The 20765-nt window shown below is 41.4% G+C and overlaps 1 protein-coding gene across 1 annotated transcript; it reads right to left on the reverse strand.

The window, feature by feature from the left end:
* Nucleotides 1-941: 941 nt before the first annotated feature.
* On the reverse strand, nucleotides 942-19177 carry LOC307256055 (palmdelphin-like; the record flags this gene model as incomplete). Its single annotated transcript, XM_080034921.1, has 10 exons — nucleotides 942-988; nucleotides 6642-6692; nucleotides 13539-14514; nucleotides 16118-16278; nucleotides 17112-17189; nucleotides 17279-17303; nucleotides 17420-17534; nucleotides 17682-17812; nucleotides 18569-18649; nucleotides 19133-19177. The coding sequence occupies 10 exons, from the start codon at nucleotides 19175-19177 to the stop codon at nucleotides 942-944; spliced, it is 1710 nt and encodes a 569-aa protein (XP_079891047.1).
* Nucleotides 19178-20765: the final 1588 nt, after the last annotated feature.

The following is a 20765-nucleotide window of genomic DNA, read 5'->3' on the forward strand; positions in this document are numbered from 1 at the left end:
ACAGTATTTTCGAAAATGTTTAAATAAATATGAAAAATCATCAATATCTTACTAATGATGCGTAAATTTGCATATCTGCAAAGCCCCAAAATCTAGATGTTGGAAGAAAACAAAGTCAATTTGTTTTTAAATTTTGAAAACAAAACAAGTGTCCAACTGCCTGAAGCCTTTCCTAATCACAGTTCAAATTTGATCAATAACCCATAGAAAATAAAAATTTTACACAGTTACATTTCATGTGCTATGGACCAAAAGTGTCCTTTTGGAGTCTCCAGCTGGTATTTTAGGAAACGGCTAGACATTCCCTTGGAAAAAACAGTGTAAAAAATTCATTTTCTATGGGTTATTGATCAAATTTGAACCGTGATTAGGAAAAGCTTCAGGCAGTTGGACACTTGTTTTGTTTTAAAAATGTAAAAATAAATTGACTCTGCTTTTGTCCAACATCTAGATTTTGGGGCTTTGCAGATATGCAAATGTACGCATCATTAGTAAGATATTGATGATTTTTCATATTTATTCAAACTTTTTGGAAAATACTGTAATACAAAAAGTTGTTGTTTTAATGTCAGTAATCAACTTGCAAAGTTTCATAATGATATCTATAAGTTTAAAAAATTCCCTTCTTAGCCCATCCCCATTCACTTAAACAGTGGTTCTGATTTGCTCTATGTCGGCCCCCTGTAGCTTTCCTGCAGCTAGTTGACCAGGTTGTCCACCCAGGTTGGGATCCTGGAAGGTCCTGGATATCATTTCTGGTGAACAACCTTTTACAACGCTCCATGTCTGTTTTTCCAAAAAAAGGGGTTTTGTCCCCTAGGTACCTCCACATCAATGACTGATAACCATGATTTTGCCCTTGCCTGAATTCTCCGAATTTACTATTAAAGGTTCAGTAAGCGGAATGGTTCTTTTAGCTAACTTCCTGTCAGTGACTGCAGTTAGCAGTCCCCACCGTCGTCCCTACGTGAATTTGCCTCCTTCTTTACTGAGAAAATTCACAAAATTAGACAAGCTGTCACTGCATCAATACCAAGTTCAACATATGTGTTCCCTCTTAAAATCAATTCAAATGCAATGACATAATTTTATCTTATAAACCACAAAAACCTGGAGGACATTATACAACACCTGAACTCCTCATCCTGTTGCCTTGACATTCTGCCTACAGGCTTCTTTAAAACTGTTTTTAGCTGTATGGCCTCAGATATTCTACAAATTGTCAACATGTCCCTTCAGACAGGTGTATTCCCACAGGCCATGAAAACAGCAGTCATCAAGCCACTCCTAAAAAAGAACAATCTAGATACATCACTCATGAAAAATTATAGGCCCATATCTAACCTACCATTTTTAAGTAAAATCATGGAAAAAGCTGTTTATCAACAGCTAAATAACTACTTAGCAAAGAACAACTGCTTTGATGTTTTCCAGTCAGGATTTCGACAACACCACAGCACTGAGACTGCTCTGGTTAGGGTCCTCAATGACATCCATTTAAACACAGACAGTGGCAAAAGTTCTGTCTTAGTTTTACTGGATCTCAGTGCCGCTTTTGACACAGTTGACCACAGCATATTACTAGATCGACTAGCAAACTGGGTTGGACTTTCTGGAACTGTACTAAGCTGGTTTGAATCCTACTTAAAGGATAGAGACTACTATGTGTCAATAGGAAATTTCACATCCGAGCGAACAAATATTGAATGCGGAGTCCCCCAAGGTTCCATTCTTGGGCCTCTTCTGTTTAACATCTACATGCTCCCACTAGCTCAGATTATGAATAAGAACAAATTATGCTACCATAATTATGCAGACGACACACAAATTTACATAACCATATCACCAGGAGACTACAGTCCGATACAAGCACTGAGTAAGTGCATTGAACAAATCAATGATTGGATGTGCCAAAATTTCCTTCAATTAAACAACGACAGAACTGAAGTAATTGTCTTTGGTGCCAAAGATGAACAATTAAAAGTCAGCACACAGCTTACATCCGTTATGTTAGAAACCACACCCCAAGCCAGAAATCTTGGTGTTGTTGTAGACTCCGACTTGAATTTCAGGAAACACATTAAATCAATTAATAAATCAGCCTACTACCACCTAAAAAACACATCAAGAATTAAAGGGCTTATGTCACAGCAAGATTTAGAAAAACTTGCATTTTTCAGTCCATGCATTTATCTTTAGTAGACTTGACTACTGTAATAGTGTATTTGCAGGCCTTCCAAAAAAATCTATCAGGCAGCTTCAGCTAATTCAGAACGCTGCTGCTCGAGTCCTCACTAGGACCAAAAAAGTGGATCACATTACTCCAGTTCTGAGGTCTTTACACTGGCTTCCAGTCACTCAAAGAATTGATTTCAAAATACTGATGTTGGTTTATAAAGCACTAAATGGTTTAGGGCCAAAATACATTACTGATCTGCTGATACGTTATGAACCGTCCAGAGCCCTTAGGTCGTCTGGGACAGGTCTACTTACAGTCCCTAGAGTTAGGACTAAACAAGGAGAAGCAGCTTTTAGTTATTATGCACCAAAAACCTGGAACAAACTCCCAGAGAACTTGAGGTCTGCTGCAACTCTCAGTTCTTTTAAATCGAGTCTGAAGACTTTTTTGTTTCCATTTTAACCTGCAATTTTTATTTTATTTGCTTCTTTTATTCGCTTTTAAATGTTTTATAATATGTTTTATGTATTTTAATCTTGCCCCTGTAAAGCACTTTGGCCTTGTGTCTGAATTGTGCTATATAAATAAACTTGCCTTGCCTTGCCTTGCCTTACGTCACCACATTAATGCACTGCGGTTTTCAAGCAGTGAGTTATCTAGCATCATCTCAGATCCATAAATGTGATAAAACATGATAAAAACCATCAAAACAGACATTGGGAAGGATTTTTACCTGCTCCGCCATTGTAGGCGAATACACATTCACCCATCTGTCGCTCTTGCATGTGCACCGTCAGTGAGACGGGTGCCGGTTTGTAGCCTTCTGTCTTCTGATTGGATACCAGTTTCGGGATCCCCGAAAAGTTTATTTGCCGATTACATGCAGAGCGAGTGACTGAGAGATCGGCTTTATGAAACGCGCACACTATATAAGTGATCACTGTATGAATAAAGAGCGATTTAACACATATATTAACACAAATAAATAAATCGCTTACTTCACCTTTAACTATTTATAGATTTTATTTTAATGCTAGTAATAATTCAAAAGTTTGCAGATGATGGTGTGTTTTCACTATTCCTGATCCAGAGTTGAACAATATTCAATACTGGATTCTGGAAACAAAGTGTGTTGCATGAGCTAGGTAGGGACGTGAACGACTCATTATTTTGTGAGTCGACGTGTTAGAGTCATGAATCCACAAACCGATCGATTTCTTCTTCTTCTTTTTCCGGCCCACGGCTGCAGCAGTTGGGGAGCTCACCCGTCATATTTCAAAGTTTGCGCTAGCGCAACAACGATGCATTTTTTCAAATGAAGTTAATAGAAATGATCACAGATCCTAGAGCAGGATTGGGAACCTTTTTAGAATGTCTCATGTGAATTTACAATAGGCAAAAAAGTCGGCAAAAGGGCATTTTTTAAATAGGATATTGATGCTGTACGCCTCCTCTTTGCAACAGAATTTGTTTAAGACAATAAAACCTTTTTATTGAACATAAACACACTTAAACAGATATTTTCGTTTTATTGTGTGTATTCAAATACGTATTTGGAAAGAAAAATTCATGTATTGGTGTATTTTGGCAGAAGTATTTTTTGCTTCTAACCTGGAGACTGTTTTGATGCACTCCTTTCTGCATGGAGCTGTCACTGCTCAAAAGCTAGCTACACCGCTACGTGTCCCACATAACAAAGAGAAGGATTTATTGTATTTTGAAAATGTTTAATTGGTTATATTGAAAACAGAAACGGGTTACAACGTTTTGAACAGGCTGTATAGGAAAAAAATGAAGTCGACTTGAGCAGTCGAGAATCAATCGTTGAGACGAACACATTGTTCGCATCCCTCTAGCTAAGGTCTTCAAAACTCTGCTTTCTGTCAGTGAACTAGAGGATTATATACTGAGTTAGTCATTGTTTCCTGTGTGAATAAATGCTCTTTTTATTTCTAGTGCCAGAGGTTCCAGACAGAAGTGTCTCCTCCCCTTCATCCCCGTCCAGGACACGCAAAATGGAACGAAGCAGTCTGTCCTGTGACCACAAGGTTGGCTGACACATACACTGAGGGAGTTGGGACGTTATGTCAAAAAAACAGAATGTGATCATTTCCTAATCCTTTTCGACGTGTATTAAATATGAAACAGTACAAACACATGCTATGTATTTGTTTGAACTGATAAACTTATATACACACTTTACTGTGCCTGCAACACGTTTCAAAAAAGTTGGGACAGGGGCATGTTAACCACTGTGTGCACTGCTGGATTCAGGAAGAAGGCACTGCTCCTAGATGCCTGGATGGCCAGTCAGAGGTTAGTTTTAAGACAGAGCCAACTCACAAAACTGTGATTGATAGACAAAGGAAGTCTGATGACTCTGGTGATTAAACGGGAAACCATTTGAATGAATCAGAGTAGCCTATGTGATAGAAAGGAAGGTAGGGTATCCCTTTGAGCTACAGCAGCTATGCATCTGCTACACATACTGTAGATAGGGTAAAACATAAAATATATTGCCATTGTATTTTTTATTTTTTTTTTGTGAAAAAGGATTAAAAAAATGATCACATTCTGTTTTATATACGTTTCACAAACGTCTCAACATTTTTCCGGAATTGGGGTTGTATTAATCTCTCATGTCTTATATTGATCTTAACATATAAAGGTCACATATTCTGCAAATGTACAGGTTCCATTAGCCATTGATGAATCTCCTCTTTTGAGCCTCTCTCTGAAAAGTTTTAGAGCCTGTCTCTTTTAGCAGCGCCTTTTCTAAAAGCCCAGTCTGCTCTTGATTGGCCCAGAGTCTAACTGCTGGTTGTTATATAGCTGCCAGGTAGATTCAGGGGGATCTGGGGGTATTAAGGCCAGGACACACCAGTCCGACTACCGACCGTCGCCCGAAAATGGAGTCTGCCGATTCAGGCAGCTCCAGTCTGCCCGTCGCGGCCAAAAAAGTGCCAAGAACACACCGAGCCGACTGCTGACTTTCCGTACGCTCTGCGCTTGCGCAGGACGTAATGTCTCCATAACAGCAGGCGGCGCTAATCTGTATTGTGGCCCAAAAAAAACGGAAGCCGGAAATGATAGGACAGCTCTCTAGACCATAAACATAGATAGAAATACGTATTTATATCTATGGACCATAAAGAGCACCATTTTTAGCAGAGAGTGTCGAGCAGTCAAGAAGGGTTGATGCATGTGAGTACTCGCTGAACGAAACAAACAAGCAAACACATTAAAACAATGGCTCGTAAGGGGGTGCCCTTAGCGCAGTTGGTAGGGCGTCCCCCCATGGGCCTCGGCCAGCAGCGGACCCGGGTTCGATTCCAGCCCGCGGTCGTTCTCTGCATGTCACTCCCCTCTCTGCCCCATATCAACTCTGTCTCTACACTATCAATAAAGCATAAAAATGCCAAAAAAACAATGGCTCGCGATGCGATACTGTTGTCAGCTGTTTATGCTACCCGCCTCACTTCCGGGCTTCACTGATTCGCTAGCCCTCCACCAATCAAATTGCTCCGAGGGAAAGACTGCCCGACGCAGATTGAACATGTTCAATCGGCTGAAAAGAAGCCCGACGACATCTACGACGACCGACGTCACCGAACACACCAAACAGATTTGTGTCCCCGCCCCCTCCAGACTCTCCGACCATGTCCGATGGCCGATTATCGGGCCGGTGTGTCCTGGCCTTTACAGGTGGAGGTACTGCTAAGTCAGGTTGGTAATGAGGGGGTGTGGCTTAAGATATGATAAGGGGAGAGAAATCTGACGGGTTTTTGAACATAGGTTTTCAGAAAGAAACAGAGGGTTGTTTTTTCTCATACTTTGGGAGTCTCTAGACACACCCGTGACCCATATTAATGTTAACAACAGGTGACCTTTAATGTCATTCACTGCAGGTGACTATGTCACTGTGCTGGATTGCCTCCTGTATCAGTACATAGCATGAAAAATCCTATTCAGAGTTTTTTCTTTTGCAATTTCCATGTTGGGTAATTGATTTCTCCCTTTACTCATTCATTCATGTGTTACCTTGATTCATTGTGAACTTACTGATTTGTAAATCAGTTGGACTGATTCATTCTTTATTCCATCAGTTCACAATTCAGCAAATATATTCATTATTCGGTTCATTTTCTCACCTGCCCATCATTCCTGCATCCATCCACCCATCTGATCATCCATCCATCCATCCATCCATCCATCCATCCATCCATCCATCCATCCATCCATCCATCCATCCATCCATCCATCCATCCATCTTTGGCTCCAGTGGTTTAGCTGAATCTCCCCCTCCCTCCAGTTCCCCTCTTCCCTCTCTTCGTTACCACGACGACAGAACGCCATGGCGCAGCGATGGGAGGACTCCCTGTTAGCCAATCAGAAGAAGGAGTGAGCAGCCGCACCCTCCCGACTGTCGGCCATTTTAAAAAGCCCAAATGAAGTCTCACACCTCCGCTCTGCTCCTTCTGTCCAGGATGCTCATTCACTCCTTCTCTAACGTCTGGTTGAGACCATGTGCATCACACGAACACAGGACTGTTTCAAAGACTGAGATCATTGACCTAGTTTGCCTAGTTTGGCTTTCCATAATGTTTTAATGGCTTTTGCATGATGTCTGAAACAGTATGAATGTATGGCCCCATGTCACAGTTTAGACATTTTCCTTTAGATATATACTGTACACAAGCCTATGGTTGATTCACTTCTACAGCACATTCCCATGGGGTTAATGGGAGTACAATAACTATAAAATTGCAATCATAACAATACCACTGTTTTTGACAAGTGGCCTATGTAAACTTTGGAAGCACACGTCAGTATCTGCAGTGTTTTCCCTTTAACATTTACCCTTTAGAGCGCTTTGATTACTATATGTTACTGAATGATGGAACCAGTACAACTGTTCGTTCATATTTATTGGTTCTTTTCGTGACTATGATTGAGTATAATGCAGTGATTTTCAAACTTTCTGGGCAGTCATATTTTCGTTACAGATATAGTCTGTATCATTTTAAAATGACTGACATCATATGGTGTTTTTGTAGCTATGCATAGCAGACATTTGAAAAGTTATATGCAAAAGAAAAAGAAGATTTTGCATGGTGTGTTCAATACCTTTTATTTCAAATGTACCAACCTAGACTTTGAAAATGGTTGCCTTAGTGAAATGTTGTAATGAGCCATTGAACAAAAGAGTTTGGACGTCCCAGGTTTTGTGTGTCGGCCATGTTGGCTAAACAGTGCTAGCGGCACCTCAGTGGGATTTTAGGAAGATGAAATATGTTGATGTTAAACAAAATACATACACAATGGAGCAACTTGAACCTGAGCTCATTTTAGAAAGAACTTCATTTTATATGAATGATATATAGTTTTGTTTAATTTAATAAGAAAAAAAAAGATGATTGGTCATTTGTCAAAGGAGTGGCTATGTTTATAACTCCACTTCAGACACTTTTCTTGGCCAAACTCTGTCCATCTTTGGCTCTGCTGTTTGAGTGAAATACACTGAGCACTTCTGAAAGAATCAGTTCTCCTGATCCTAAAGTCTAGTCAAAGATTTTTACATATTTTTATGTCTTGGTTCCTATAAAGAGAAATGTATTGTAATGTATTTTTTGCTGCATATATTTATGAATTGAGCAATGCTTATAAAAATGCTTTTCTCTGTCAAAGGTTTATAATATATTGTGTCAGAATGACAATCTGCCATGTTTTTTAAGGCGACGATGGTGTGTGTGTGTGTGTGTGTGTGTGTGTGTGTGTGTGTACGAGTGTGTGTTTTTATAGTAATCCGTCCTCCATACATCAGCTATAGTCAGAGTTAGAACTCACTGGTTTATCCATGAATACACTCAGCTTGACTCAGCTTGAAATAAAGACACATTCAAATCAACTTAGAAATGGCCAGGGTGAAAATACCGGACGAGATTCAGTTTTGCATCACTTTACTTTGATTGCGCTATAAGCTTAGAGTATGAAATAATAATACCAATACATTTACTTGTAATGCACCTTTCATGGTTCAAAAAGCTTCATCTAAAAGTGCTTACAGAGTTAAAAATAAAACAGCAGACCCGGGTTAGAATCCGGTCCAGGTCATTTCTGCCTGTCATCCCCCTCTCTGCACCATTTCATCTCTATCTGTCAACTAAAACATGTACAGTTAAATGCCAAAAGATAATCTTAAGGAAGCCTCCAACAAGCGCCACCCAGGAGCAGTATGGAGATGAGGAATGATCATAGAAGGTTTCAGTTTGTATGTACAGCATGTGAGTGGTGTATTAAAGGCCTACTTCACCGGTTGGAATATGAAGGTGTATTGAACTCGGAGATCCTATTTAGTATAAATGTGCAAAAAATAAATAAATCGGATCATCTTAGCCTGAGAAAAGGCAGAAAGAGTGTTTTATGGTCTCACTGTCTAACCCTACATTTTCCTTACTGTGACATCACAGTAAGGGCTAGGATTAACAGGACAGCTGGGCCAAGGGAAGACCGAGGGAAGAAAAACCTCATTCATTATATTATAATAGTTATTTTATAATGATAGAACGCTGGTTCCGTATGGGTGAAGTATTCCTTTAAGGTGGACTGGGAAAAATGATCCTTTAATAAAAAAAGATGGAGCTGTGACATCATATGAGAGTGTGAGATGTAATATTGAATGCACAATGCTAACTGTTATGTCCACAGCAGGGCAGGTTCAAAGTTGAGGATGTCACAATGTCACTGTTAGACATACTATATAATAGAACACATTACACACTCAGTGTTTGCCCTGTGATTGCAGTTGGTGTGTTGTGTCCACATCCATACCTGCTTTAGCCTCAGTGCAAGTGTATTTAAGATGCTTTATCCGTCCACAACTCTTCTTTTGGTTTTGATAAGAAAATGCATTTACATTTAGTTCTTTCACGCTTCTGATGTTCTCTTGTGACCATGACTACAGAGGTAACACTGGGTGACACAGTACATGCTACATACTATAATATGGACTCCTTTACAGCCTCAGTTCCCTCACTCATTCTGCTTTGTTAGTTTTCTTAGTCGATTTTGCGTTGGGTTCCAGCCATGTATTTCTGCTAAATGAAAAGGTGTGCTGATGACAGCTTCAATAAACAGTGTGACTCCAGAAACCCAATGTGTGTTTGTTTAAAGTCTGTTAATGTGAGCAGCCATTTTGATCGTTCCAGGCAGACACAACATCAACCCAACCTGAACCCTGACAACGCTTCGCTTTATGAGTAGCTAGCTAACTGTTCAGCTAACAAGGCTTCAATCACATTGAAATCCTTATCGCCTGGCTACGTTGTTTTTTTTTACATCCCGGACGAGCCCCCACATGTCATAACCCTAGAGATAGAACCCGCTGTTCGCGTTGCCGCTAGTACAATATAACGCAAAGAGCAAAAGAAAAGCAAACTCAGAGCTGACGCGACAGAGACTTAAGGTAGCTATGCTCACCCTTATCTGATGATGAAACAAGCCCCGTCTCCTCCTCTCCTGAGCCTCCAGTCCGCTCCGTATGATATTGAGTTCAGTAGTGTGACGGGGAAGAAAGATCCTTCTTGAAGTTGTGAAAGCTTAAAAGAAGAACTGTTCAATGACGTGAGCTAGCTGGTCAAATCAAATCCGTTTTATTTGTATAGCCCTAATATCACTAATAGACATTTGACTCACTTAGCTTTACATTCCATACAGTATGCCACCCTGCCCTTAAGGTGCGAACACACTACACGCGTTACCTGCGTAAGATTTACGTGCGTAACGCAGCTAAAATGTTGCTTGATCATTTTGTGTCAAAAATGGTTCTACGCGCATAACGTGCCTAGACTCCCTCCCGATATTGTATTTCCCCTAATTAACCATCGCTGCGAATGGACCCGACCCGACACAACAGCGTGCATGTCCGCACAAAAACAACCACAACACGGCCAACAACTGTGCCAAAAGACAAACTGAACAGCACAAATAGCCTAGCATTAAAACAGCATTGTATATTCACGGCAGCTACATAACAAACACAGTTACAGCAGCATCGGTGCACGGCGGCACAACATAAAGCCAAGTAGCCAACATTACCCTACCTGGCTGTGACAGGGGACCGTGGCTGGCGTAGATCAACACCAGTGCTTCGCTGTACTTGTTGTGAAAGTCCCCCGGACATAGCCGTCATGTTTGGGTTCATAATATGAGGCGCTAGCCGCCCGCACACAACCGGGTGAGTTAACTAATGCTATACGGCGCTAACTTGTTTTATCGGCTAAAGCACAGCCGCACATATTCACTGAATTAACCAGGAAGTCCATTCTCCTGGTTTACTTTCCCCACGTCTTCTATTCCGGAGCTGCTGTCATACAGCACCGGCTCGGCCGCCTGCAATACATTTTCCTCCTCGGTGTCTCTCATCAGCCTCTGTGTACAGTACACTGTTCTCCGACCGTGCCAATGTATGTGACGTCGGGTCAAGCCCAATGCTTATTGGCCAACGCGGCTAATCGTCACGCGTAGGAGCGTAAAAAGTTACATTTTTTGAACTCCGCGCGTAGCTGCGTAGACGCGTAGGTGCGTATATACGCGGCTCATACGCGGCTAAAATGTTGCTTTAGCGCGAGTGACGCATCTACGCGCCACGTACGCGCGTAAACCAATGGTTCCCTATGGAAAAATAGTCGATTTTATACGCGTCTGTACGCGTGTAACGCGTGTAGTGTGTTCGCACCTTTAGACCCTTAGCTTGGCTGAGAAAAAACTCCCAGTAAAAAACCCTTTATCTGGATTAATATACTTTCACATACTTTTTCTTTTTACTACACTACATACTAAAGTACAGAAGAGTTTTAGGGCCACAGGAGAGAAAAAAAATCAGATAAGGAAGATTTTTTCTCATTATGTCGAGAAATGTCAAGAATAAATACGAATACTCCAAAATGCTATTTGAGTTAATGGGGCATTCATGTATTTTCAGCATACTACAATGGATGTGCATGTATTGGGACATCCTAAATCTTTTTCTAGTATTCTGAATAGTAGGGAAGTATGGGTATTTGAACGCAGGGTTCTTTTCACTTAAACTACTTCACAACAACCACACTTCCTCGTTCCCCACTCACATGTCACTCCTTCAACCAATCAAAGGCCATGAGGACTTAATCTAAGGTAAATGTGAGGAAAACCACAGAGGTATATCCAACCAACTATTGTAACTGTTTTAAATATCATGACGAGAATATTTAAACATGAAAATTACTGTTTAAACATTTTATATAATGTATATTTGAATTAACTCAGATAAATGAATGAAGTAAACGTATTAACCTTACAGTTGAACTGCTCACACAGGTAAGTAAGTAAGCTTTATTTATAGAGCACCCTTCACAGACCAGGGTCACAAAGCGCTTCACATATCTTAACACATTTCATACACACACTCAAACACCGATGGCAGTAGCTGCCCTGCAAGGCGCTTTCTGAACCATCGGGAGCAATTTGGGGTTCAGTGTCTTGCCCAGGGACACTTCGATATGTGGCGGGTAGACGGGGGATCGAACCTCCGACCCTGCACTCCAGAGGCGATCTCCCTTCACACTTCGCCACTGCCACCCGTAGGTACATTAGAAAAACAAGTAGAAAATGTGACAATCTGACGCAGGGACCAATCATTTGAACAGATGGTTGGAACATGGAAGAGCCCCCAGATGGATCAACCCTCCTGCTTCACTCCTCCTCTGTACCTGACACACACACACACACACACACACACATCATCAACATCATCATCATCATCATCATCAGTGCATTATAACACTGTGCTGCTACTATTTCACAGGTTGGATTCTTCAACTTTGACACATAATGTATAAGTCAATAAATACTGCTATCTTAGATTAGTTCATGCTTGTCTTATAAACAGTAGTTGACACATGATGTAACCAATACACAAAAACACTCTTAATGTCTCTCTCTCTCTCTCTCTCTCACACACACACACACACACACCAGCACAGACAACAGACTGAGACATGCCATAGTAACAAAGGTTTATTAGCATCATGCGTCACACATGCTATACTGTCCTGCAGACAAACACATGTTCAGTTCAAACACTTAGTTAGTATAGAAATGTGTAAAGTACCAATCAGCAGGCTGAAGGAAGTTTAAGAAAACCAAATAAACATGTTAGTTCAGAGCTGAATCACTTACTGTCTAGGACGATATGCTTTCTAATATGATAATAATCAGTCTGAAATATGTCATCTATAAATAATACAAGTTACAAGTATACATTGTGTAAGGTAATAATGTATTACCAAAAACAAAACTATAAGTTTGACACAAAGTTGTTCCAATGTTCCATTTTGAGACAACCAAATCATCATACCTCTGAGCCCATTCAATCAATCAAGATGTTCACACTACTTTGATGATGATAAGCTTAGTCAAACAGTGATCAGAATGCTTTCATTATGCATACTCTTTCATTAGGTGAAAACTAGGAGTTGAAGAAAATTGAACTTATTGAATTTGCTGTCATTTATCTGGCTACCACTAGGTGTCTCTGAAACCACTGTAATACAGAACACAGCACTAAACAGAACTACAATGTATTTGAGACACTTCTTAAAAACATTGAGCTCTTAGCTGCTCGTTATTGATACAGATCCATACAGTTGATCTTAAATAATGGGACTTTGATTGACAGCTTCTCATTACTGTATTATGAACTAGGTGGCCTCCACACATTAACACCAGCAGAGGGAGCCATAGGAGAGTAGCTCACTGGATTCTCTAGCACCTGTTTAATAGACATGTACACAGATCCTTCTAATCATTTTGTGAACAATCCTTTACTCTAAAGAACTTATTCAATACTGTGTCAGTCATTTTGATATTGCACTTTAAATGTGTATTCAAACACATCATGTATTATTTGACAATACATATTATTTAGATAGTAAATGAATGGTTTAAGCTGCAGGTGGTACCATCATTTAATGTGGATGGTTTAATGTTGAAAAATGTGAACTTAAGCTTAATATAGTAAATATTCTCTTCTAAGGATGAACATACACCTTCATTACCTCCTCTCAGCTATACAGGGGGGATATTAAGTATGAACATGAGTCCTGCTGTGTTTTAATGTTCAGTATGAGTTATCACCGTCTGAGAGCACCATGCACCTTTCTTTACATAGCCCACAGTAATGTAGCTCCTTGGTGGTCTTGTTAACAGTTAAGCTGACGGACACAGCTGGTTATTGAGTTAGACACTGAGGCATGCACGGGTTAGACCAGCTAGCAGACAGAACAGCAGGGTCTGTGTCTTCTCTGGATCTTTTTGATACCTGGTCCCGTGCGTCCCTCTCCTGTATGGATGTCTCCATTGGCTGAACCTCCTGTTGAGTAGCCATTAGCCTGTGGGTGTGTGTGGCTCTGCCCCTTCATGCTGCTGTAGTCCCAGGTGTCTTCATGGTCCTCCAGTATAACCAGCTCAGCCTTCAGAGAGCCTTCACACAGCTGGGCCTGTGCCCCGTCCTCCTCCTCTGCTGTCTGGAAGCCCATGAAGATGGCTGTGACTGGCTGTGTGGTGTCCATGGTGCTGAGGATGGTGTAGGGGGCGTCGTCTGTGTAGAGGGGGGAGGGAGCAGTGTCTGGGGGTCCGTCCAGGCTGTGATAGGACGCTGGGTTAAAACTGAGTTCTTCTTCGTCCACGCTGATGTAATCGCTCAGAGGAATATAACCGTTGGCCGGAGTGTAGCGGAGCTGCGGTTGGTGAGCAGACGCTACTTCCTGGTCATGTGATCTGGGAGGAGGGCAGCCATTGGCCCTGCCTCCGTTCAGCCTACTGTTGCTTGTGATGAGGCCGTTGGTTTGGCAGCCAGCGGGCCTGACTTCCTGAACACTGTGAGAGTGTCTCAGCTGGTATGAACTGTGAGGAGGATCTTTGTGGTTGCCATGGTGAAGATCCAAGCCCTTTTGGTTGCCGAGGTGAGGAGCTTCCATCAGGTTGCTACGGTTATGTCTCTCTTCCTGGTTAGCGTAGCGATGCTCTAGCCCTGGTGTCTTGTGCCAGTCCTCTCTCTCCTGTGTGTTGTGTGTGAGGATGTGCAGCTGACCATAGTGTCCTCTGTGGTTACTGAAGCCACACCCTTCCACTCTCCACCTCTCGTCCTGCTGCTTATAGAAGCGAGACTCCTCCTCTCTGCGCTGAGTCTGCTGGTAGGTTTGATGGTTGACTTGGCGATGCAATGTGGCGCTTCTCAGCAACTGTTCCACCTCGTTGGCTGAGAGCTCAGACACACAGCTCTGGTCACGTGAGCCCTGAAAGTACAAAGGGATATTGGTGACTCTACAGAGAAAACACAATGAGAGGTCAATGACAAAAAGCAAAAGAAAATATAAACATACAACTTAATAGGAAAGGCTTGTTGGTGGGAGTGGAAAAAAACAAATAAGAAAATAAGAATTTCACCACATACATGTACAGTATATATATAAAAAATAAATCCGTACAGTTGTATGCTAAATGTAGGACTATTTCAATGCTTTAGGTTAGTTCAGCCAGACAGCCGTTTATTTTTGCACTTTTCTACAAGCATAGTTTGGCCATGTATTACTACGCCGACTCAGGCCGAGAGCAGTGCAGTGTATAACTCCGCCAATTAGCTGTTCTACTCAGAGCTACTGGCGGCTTATTGAAGCTACGAGGCTGACACCTGCTACAGCCACGTCTCCCCCAAACTCCTTATAGTGACTGCACTGATGGCCATCTCCATAAGGTAACACACTAACCACTGATTCTTGAGAACCGGGACAAAAGGCCGTCTTACATATGTAACTGCTGTTATGTTTAAAACTAAAAATATTTAAAATTGTAGATGTTATTAGGGATTAAGAATAGTCTGGAGCACAATTATCCCCTTAAATGTAATTTTATCATCATTATGTCAAATATATGACACTTGTTATCTTCTCACAACGTCCAAAACAGTGTGTCCTCAGAGAAGGTTTCAATCTTTCATATGCAATAAAACCTATTAAAAATGTACTTTAATGATTAAAAAGAGCTTTTTTCATCAAAAGCAACACTAAATAATCTCTCATATCAATAAAAATAGTTTTTCACATTCATGTTTTATAAGGATTCTAAGTGGTGGGACCACTTTACTATAAGTCAACACCGTCAGACATTTCATTATGTAAAATGAAAACAGGCGAAATAAGGGGCAGCTGTCACTTTGAAGGACCTCTTGTCAAATTCTACCTCTGCAGAGTACATTAGAGTCAGACAGGCTCTGATAAGTGTTGTAGTTTTAGAATATTTTACATTCCAAATCTTGAAAGTCCTGTGTCACAACCATGATATGTCAACACCGTCAGACAGGAAATCTGACGGAGTTGACATCTGACGGTGGTGATAGGCCAATGACGGTAGAAAAAGCAAAAGCTGGGTTGTATCAAACCTTAGCTCAGTAGCTTAGTATATGTTGGATACATACATGTAATGTAATTTGCCGAAACATAGGGTTTGTATTTTTTCCAACATTGCATCCTGTTTTGTCCCACTTCTCAAGAATCACTGTATTATTAAATACCAAATACAACCCAACTTCAAAAATACTGAACTATCCCTTTAACTTCTACCTTTTATTGTGTCAATCATATTTGCTATATCGTTAGCCTCATAGCATAATTGCCTAAATCCTATTTACTCTACTCTACTTAATTACTACATCTACTTTTCGTTAGCCTAATAGCACAATTGCCTAAGTCATATTTTAAGGGTTATAGAGTAGGGTAAAGTAGATGTAGAGTAGAGTAGAGTAGATGTAGAACAGAGTAGATGGTGAGTAAAAGTAGAGTAGAGTAAATATGATTTACTTTATTTTTGTTGCATTCTTCTCATCATTAATGTTGTGTCTACCTCTTGTGAATGGAGGGCATAGACAGACTTCCGGCCGTCATCATAGACCTTGAGCCCAGCGTGTTGGTGTAAGGCCTCAGGTGGGACCGATGCAGTGGACAGCACTGCACTCTCTCCAGTCAACAGGTTTTTACTGACATTGATCTCCATGGCAAACAGAGCTGTGACACACAAGGGGAAACACACACACACACACACACACACGCTCTATATGTTAGTGTCAGTTCATGTTGGACAAATCTCCTATCTGAATATACTGTATGATAACTTCAGTCCGGGTTTCTTTCATGATAAACAAGGACCACTCCCACAGTAAAGGTTTAATACATTAGTGTTACTTGGGTGCGATGGGGCTGAAATTGGACAGCAGCAGTGCGGTTCTACACGCGAGGAGCACCAGAGCTTGACCAGCTAGCTTGCGTCAATGCACAGTTCTTCTTTTAAGGTTTCACAACTTCAAGAAGGATATTTCTTCCCCGTCACACTACTGAACTCAATATGATACGGAGCGGACTGGAGGCCCAGGAGAGGAGGAGACAAGGCTCGTCATCTTCGTCACATTCAGCCTCTGTCATAGCAGCTCAGTCGCCTTGTCTTTACTTCTTTAAAGTTAGCATATCCCCTCTCAAGTTACCACACTTCGGAGGGGGTCAGAGCGCAGGGTCAGCCGCAGTACAGCGCCCCTGGAGCAGTTTGGGGTTAAGTGTCTTGCTCAAGGACACAATGGTAGAGACGGTGGGCACCGTAGACGTAATACCAGACTGCTAGTTTTACAACTAACACCCTCCTGTCCAGTGCCGGGGATCGAACCAGCGACCTCATGGTCTGACAATAAGGCTATAATAACACAAAGTTAACCCCCAAAGTTAATTGACACAGGCTCTCCAGACAACGTTTCAGTTAACTACAGAAGGTTTCAGTAGAGAATTCCTTTAAGATGTTTACAGTGTGCTTTGAATGACTTTACAGGAAGGAGTCAAAACCATCATCTCACTCTTTCTTGGTGGGTTTGGTTCAGAGTATATGTTGGCTTCTGGGACATCTGGGGTTATTGGGATGTAATGTGATGGCTCTGTGAGACACAATACAGGAATGTTAACACCCATTCATCTTTGGTCTTGGTTTAAAACTTGGGGAAAAAAATGTAATGTCATGACTTACCAGGAACAAAGCTGTCCTGGGCCTCCTACAACAAAGACACAAACAAATGAAAGCACTGCAATGGAGGCTCACAATCAGCTGTGAGAGATGTGTGTGTGTGTGTGTGTGTGTGTGTGTGTGTGTGTGTGTGTGTGTGTGTACCTTGATGATGTCCTGTGGACTCTTCTCCACAACCTTCAGCCTGCGTAGGATGAAGCTCTCGTTGGTAGATATCACACACTCCTCTCTCTCCAGAGACTCCACCTCCATTTCAATCCTAATGGGTCAGGGCAGCACAGTGCAGGTTAGCAAGTGTGTGTGTGTGTGTGTGTCTGTGTGTGTGTGTGTGTGTGTGTGTGTGTGTGTGTGTGTGTGTGTGTGTGTGTGTGTGTGTGTGTGTGTGTGTGTGTGTGTGTTTTTGTACCTATGGATGTTGAGCTGTAGTTTCCTGCTCTGCTCCTGGTCAGACAGAAGGCTCCGTTGCCATGGAGAGCGTGCTGAAGCATTATGGGAAGGCGAGTCCTGCAGCAGCCACTGCTCTCTCAGAGCTTTTTTCTGATCATTTCAAAGCACATGACACAAGTTTCAACAATGTCATTCAGATGTACACCAACAGCTGAACTAGTTGTAATTTCCTTGTTGATAATTGTTATACATTCACTCAAGGAGAGCATGTACCAGCATACTAACAAGAGATAATGCCCGCCAACCAGTTCACCACATATCCTCATCCGGTGTTATTGTTAGATGTATTGTTAGAACATGTTGATGTGTTAGCGGGCTTTTCACACCTACAAGTCTGCACCAAGATCCAAACCAAGCTGGACATTTTTAATCCACTGTTTATATTTGATCTGCTTAAGGTTGGTTTCACGTTGCAGTTTTGTGAGTGCACTGAAGACCCTTTCATTACAATCAAACGTCCATCAAAATGTCCATCACCTACATGGGGCTGTGGACCAAACAAGGTAGGTGTGAAAGGCCCCTTACTTCACTGATGGAAATATGACGGTGTATTGAACTCTGAGATCCTATGTGGTTTAAATGTGCAAACATTTTAGAAATCTGTTCATCCTAGCCTGAGAAAAGGCAGAAAAAGTGTTTTCTGGTCTCACTTGTAACCCTACATTTTCCCATTTTTTGTGTGACATCACACATGGTAAAATGTAAGGTTAGGGTTAAAAGGACAGGTGGGCCAAGGGAAGACTGAGGGAAGAAAAACCTCCTTCATTATATTATAATAGCGATTTTATAATGATAGAACGCCGGTTCCTTATTGGGTGGAGTATTCCTTTAATGTGTGCACTGAACCTTGAGGTGCTGTAGTTTGACTTTCTCTCGGTCCAGTTCCTCTTTCTTCAGTCTAATGTCTCCCTGAAGGCGATGCTTCTCCTGAGACACACAGGAAAGTTGAAAGAGTGTGTTAGTTTGCTTTAGCAGGTATATACTGGAGCTATGACTACCAAAACATTAGTGTTTGGCTGTGTTCGAAACGGCCTACTAACGTCCTTCCTCCTGCATACTCAACATGTATATACTACATACTGTCTACTTAAACATCCATTGTGTATGCGAGGTTTGTTGAACCGTTTACACTGAAGTATACAGAAGCATTACATTAAAAAAAAAAACTTCTGTGTCGTTTGAAAAGACGCAATGCATTGGGGGGCGGTTGAGTAGGTAAAAGTAACCTGTCGATCCATACACAAAATCTTCCCAGAAGTAAGTACTCATCCGGGCATTTCTCGCCTACACAAACTCGCATACACAACCACACAACATACTCAAATTGAGGTCAAAATGAGTATGACTAGGACGTTAGTGGGGCTTTTGGAACACAGCCTTTGACTTGAGCAGAGTAGTGTGAGGCATTACAGTGATGGCCTGTAGTCTCTCTCTCAGCAGGTCAGACTCCTCCATCCTAGTACAATAGGGAAAGAGAGAGAGACAGAGAGAGAGAGAGAGAGAGAGAGAGAGAGAGAGGGGGGGAAGTACAATGAATATGGTGAACCAATCAAAATTAAACCAGAATCCCTGTTACAAAGATGACAACACAAATCACTTCCAAAAGATTTGAGTTGATAGAAGGAAAATGTACAATTCAATGTGATAATGTAGTTCAGATGAAATACATTTAATACATGTTAATCAGCTGAGGAAAACACTAAGCTCTAGAGTAAGACAGGCACACACACACACAGTTGATCCAGAGCAATACAAGTCATTTGGATTCCTTTGTTTTTGGATGAATATTATGTGATGGTAAGTTGTCTTAACACTAGTAGCACTATAACAACATATCTTAATAATGATTGTTAATTATTACAGATGCATAATACAGTCGTGGACAAACGTTTTGAGAATGACACAAATATTGATTTTCACATAGTCTGCTGCTTCTGTTTTTATAATGGAAATTTGCATATACTCCAGAATGTAATGAGGAGTGATCAGCTCAACTGTAATTAATTGCAAAGTCCCTCTTTGGCTGGAAAATGAACTTTATCAAGAACTTCAAGGAGAGAGGTTCAATTGTTGCCAAACAGGCAGGGCGCCCAAGAAAGTCCAGCAAGTGCCAGGACCGTCTCCTCAAGTTGATTCAGCTGCGGGATCGGGCTGCCACCAGTGCAGAGCTTGCTCAGGAATGGCAGCAGGCAGGTGTAAGTGCATCTGCACGCACAGTGAGGCGAAGACTTTTAGAAGAAGGCCTGGTGTCAAGAAGGGCAGCAAAGAAGTCACTTCTATCCAGAAAAAAACATCAGGGACAGACTGATATTCTGCAAAAGGTACAGGGATTGGACTAAAAGCATTGATTATGCAAGAATGGACTGCCATCAGTCAGGGTTTGGTCCAGAAGTTGATTGACAGCATGCCAGGGAGAATTGCAGAGGTCTTGAAAAAGAAGGGTCAACACTGCAAATATTGACTAGTTGCATGAACTCAGTGTAATTGTCAATAAAAGCTTTTGATACTTATGAAATGTTTGTAATTATATTTCAGTATACCATAGACACATCTGACAAAAACACCTAAAAACCCTGAAGCAGCAGACCCTGTGAAAATGTAATATTCTCAAAACGTTTGGCCACGACTGTATAATGCAGTGCTTCTCAAATGGTGGGGCGCGCCCCCCTGGGGGGCCGCCGTGAGTTGTCAAGGGGGGCGCGGGCTGCCTTGATTTCCAACTGACAAAAAAAAAAAAAATGTTGTGCTACCAAGCGCGATGTGTGCTTGTGTATGGTCATATCCGCGCGAAAGGCCGCGATTTGCAGTAAATGATTGTCCACGTGTCTCCAAGTGTCTCTTTAGGCTATTTAAAAATAAATCAAGCAAGTAAGACTAATAATAACATTAATCAATTAGTGGTTATCGCATCACAGAAGGCCTATTGGCCTATAATAATAATAAAAAAACACCACCTTAACTATGTTTACAGTTTAAAAATGTTTTGAATGAAATGCAAACCTCAGTGAATCATGCTGTACAAGATACACTACAAAACAACATA

This window comes from Ammodytes marinus (assembly GCF_949987685.1).
Source record: "Ammodytes marinus genome assembly, chromosome: 9".
NCBI classification, from domain to species: domain Eukaryota; kingdom Metazoa; phylum Chordata; class Actinopteri; order Uranoscopiformes; family Ammodytidae; genus Ammodytes; species Ammodytes marinus.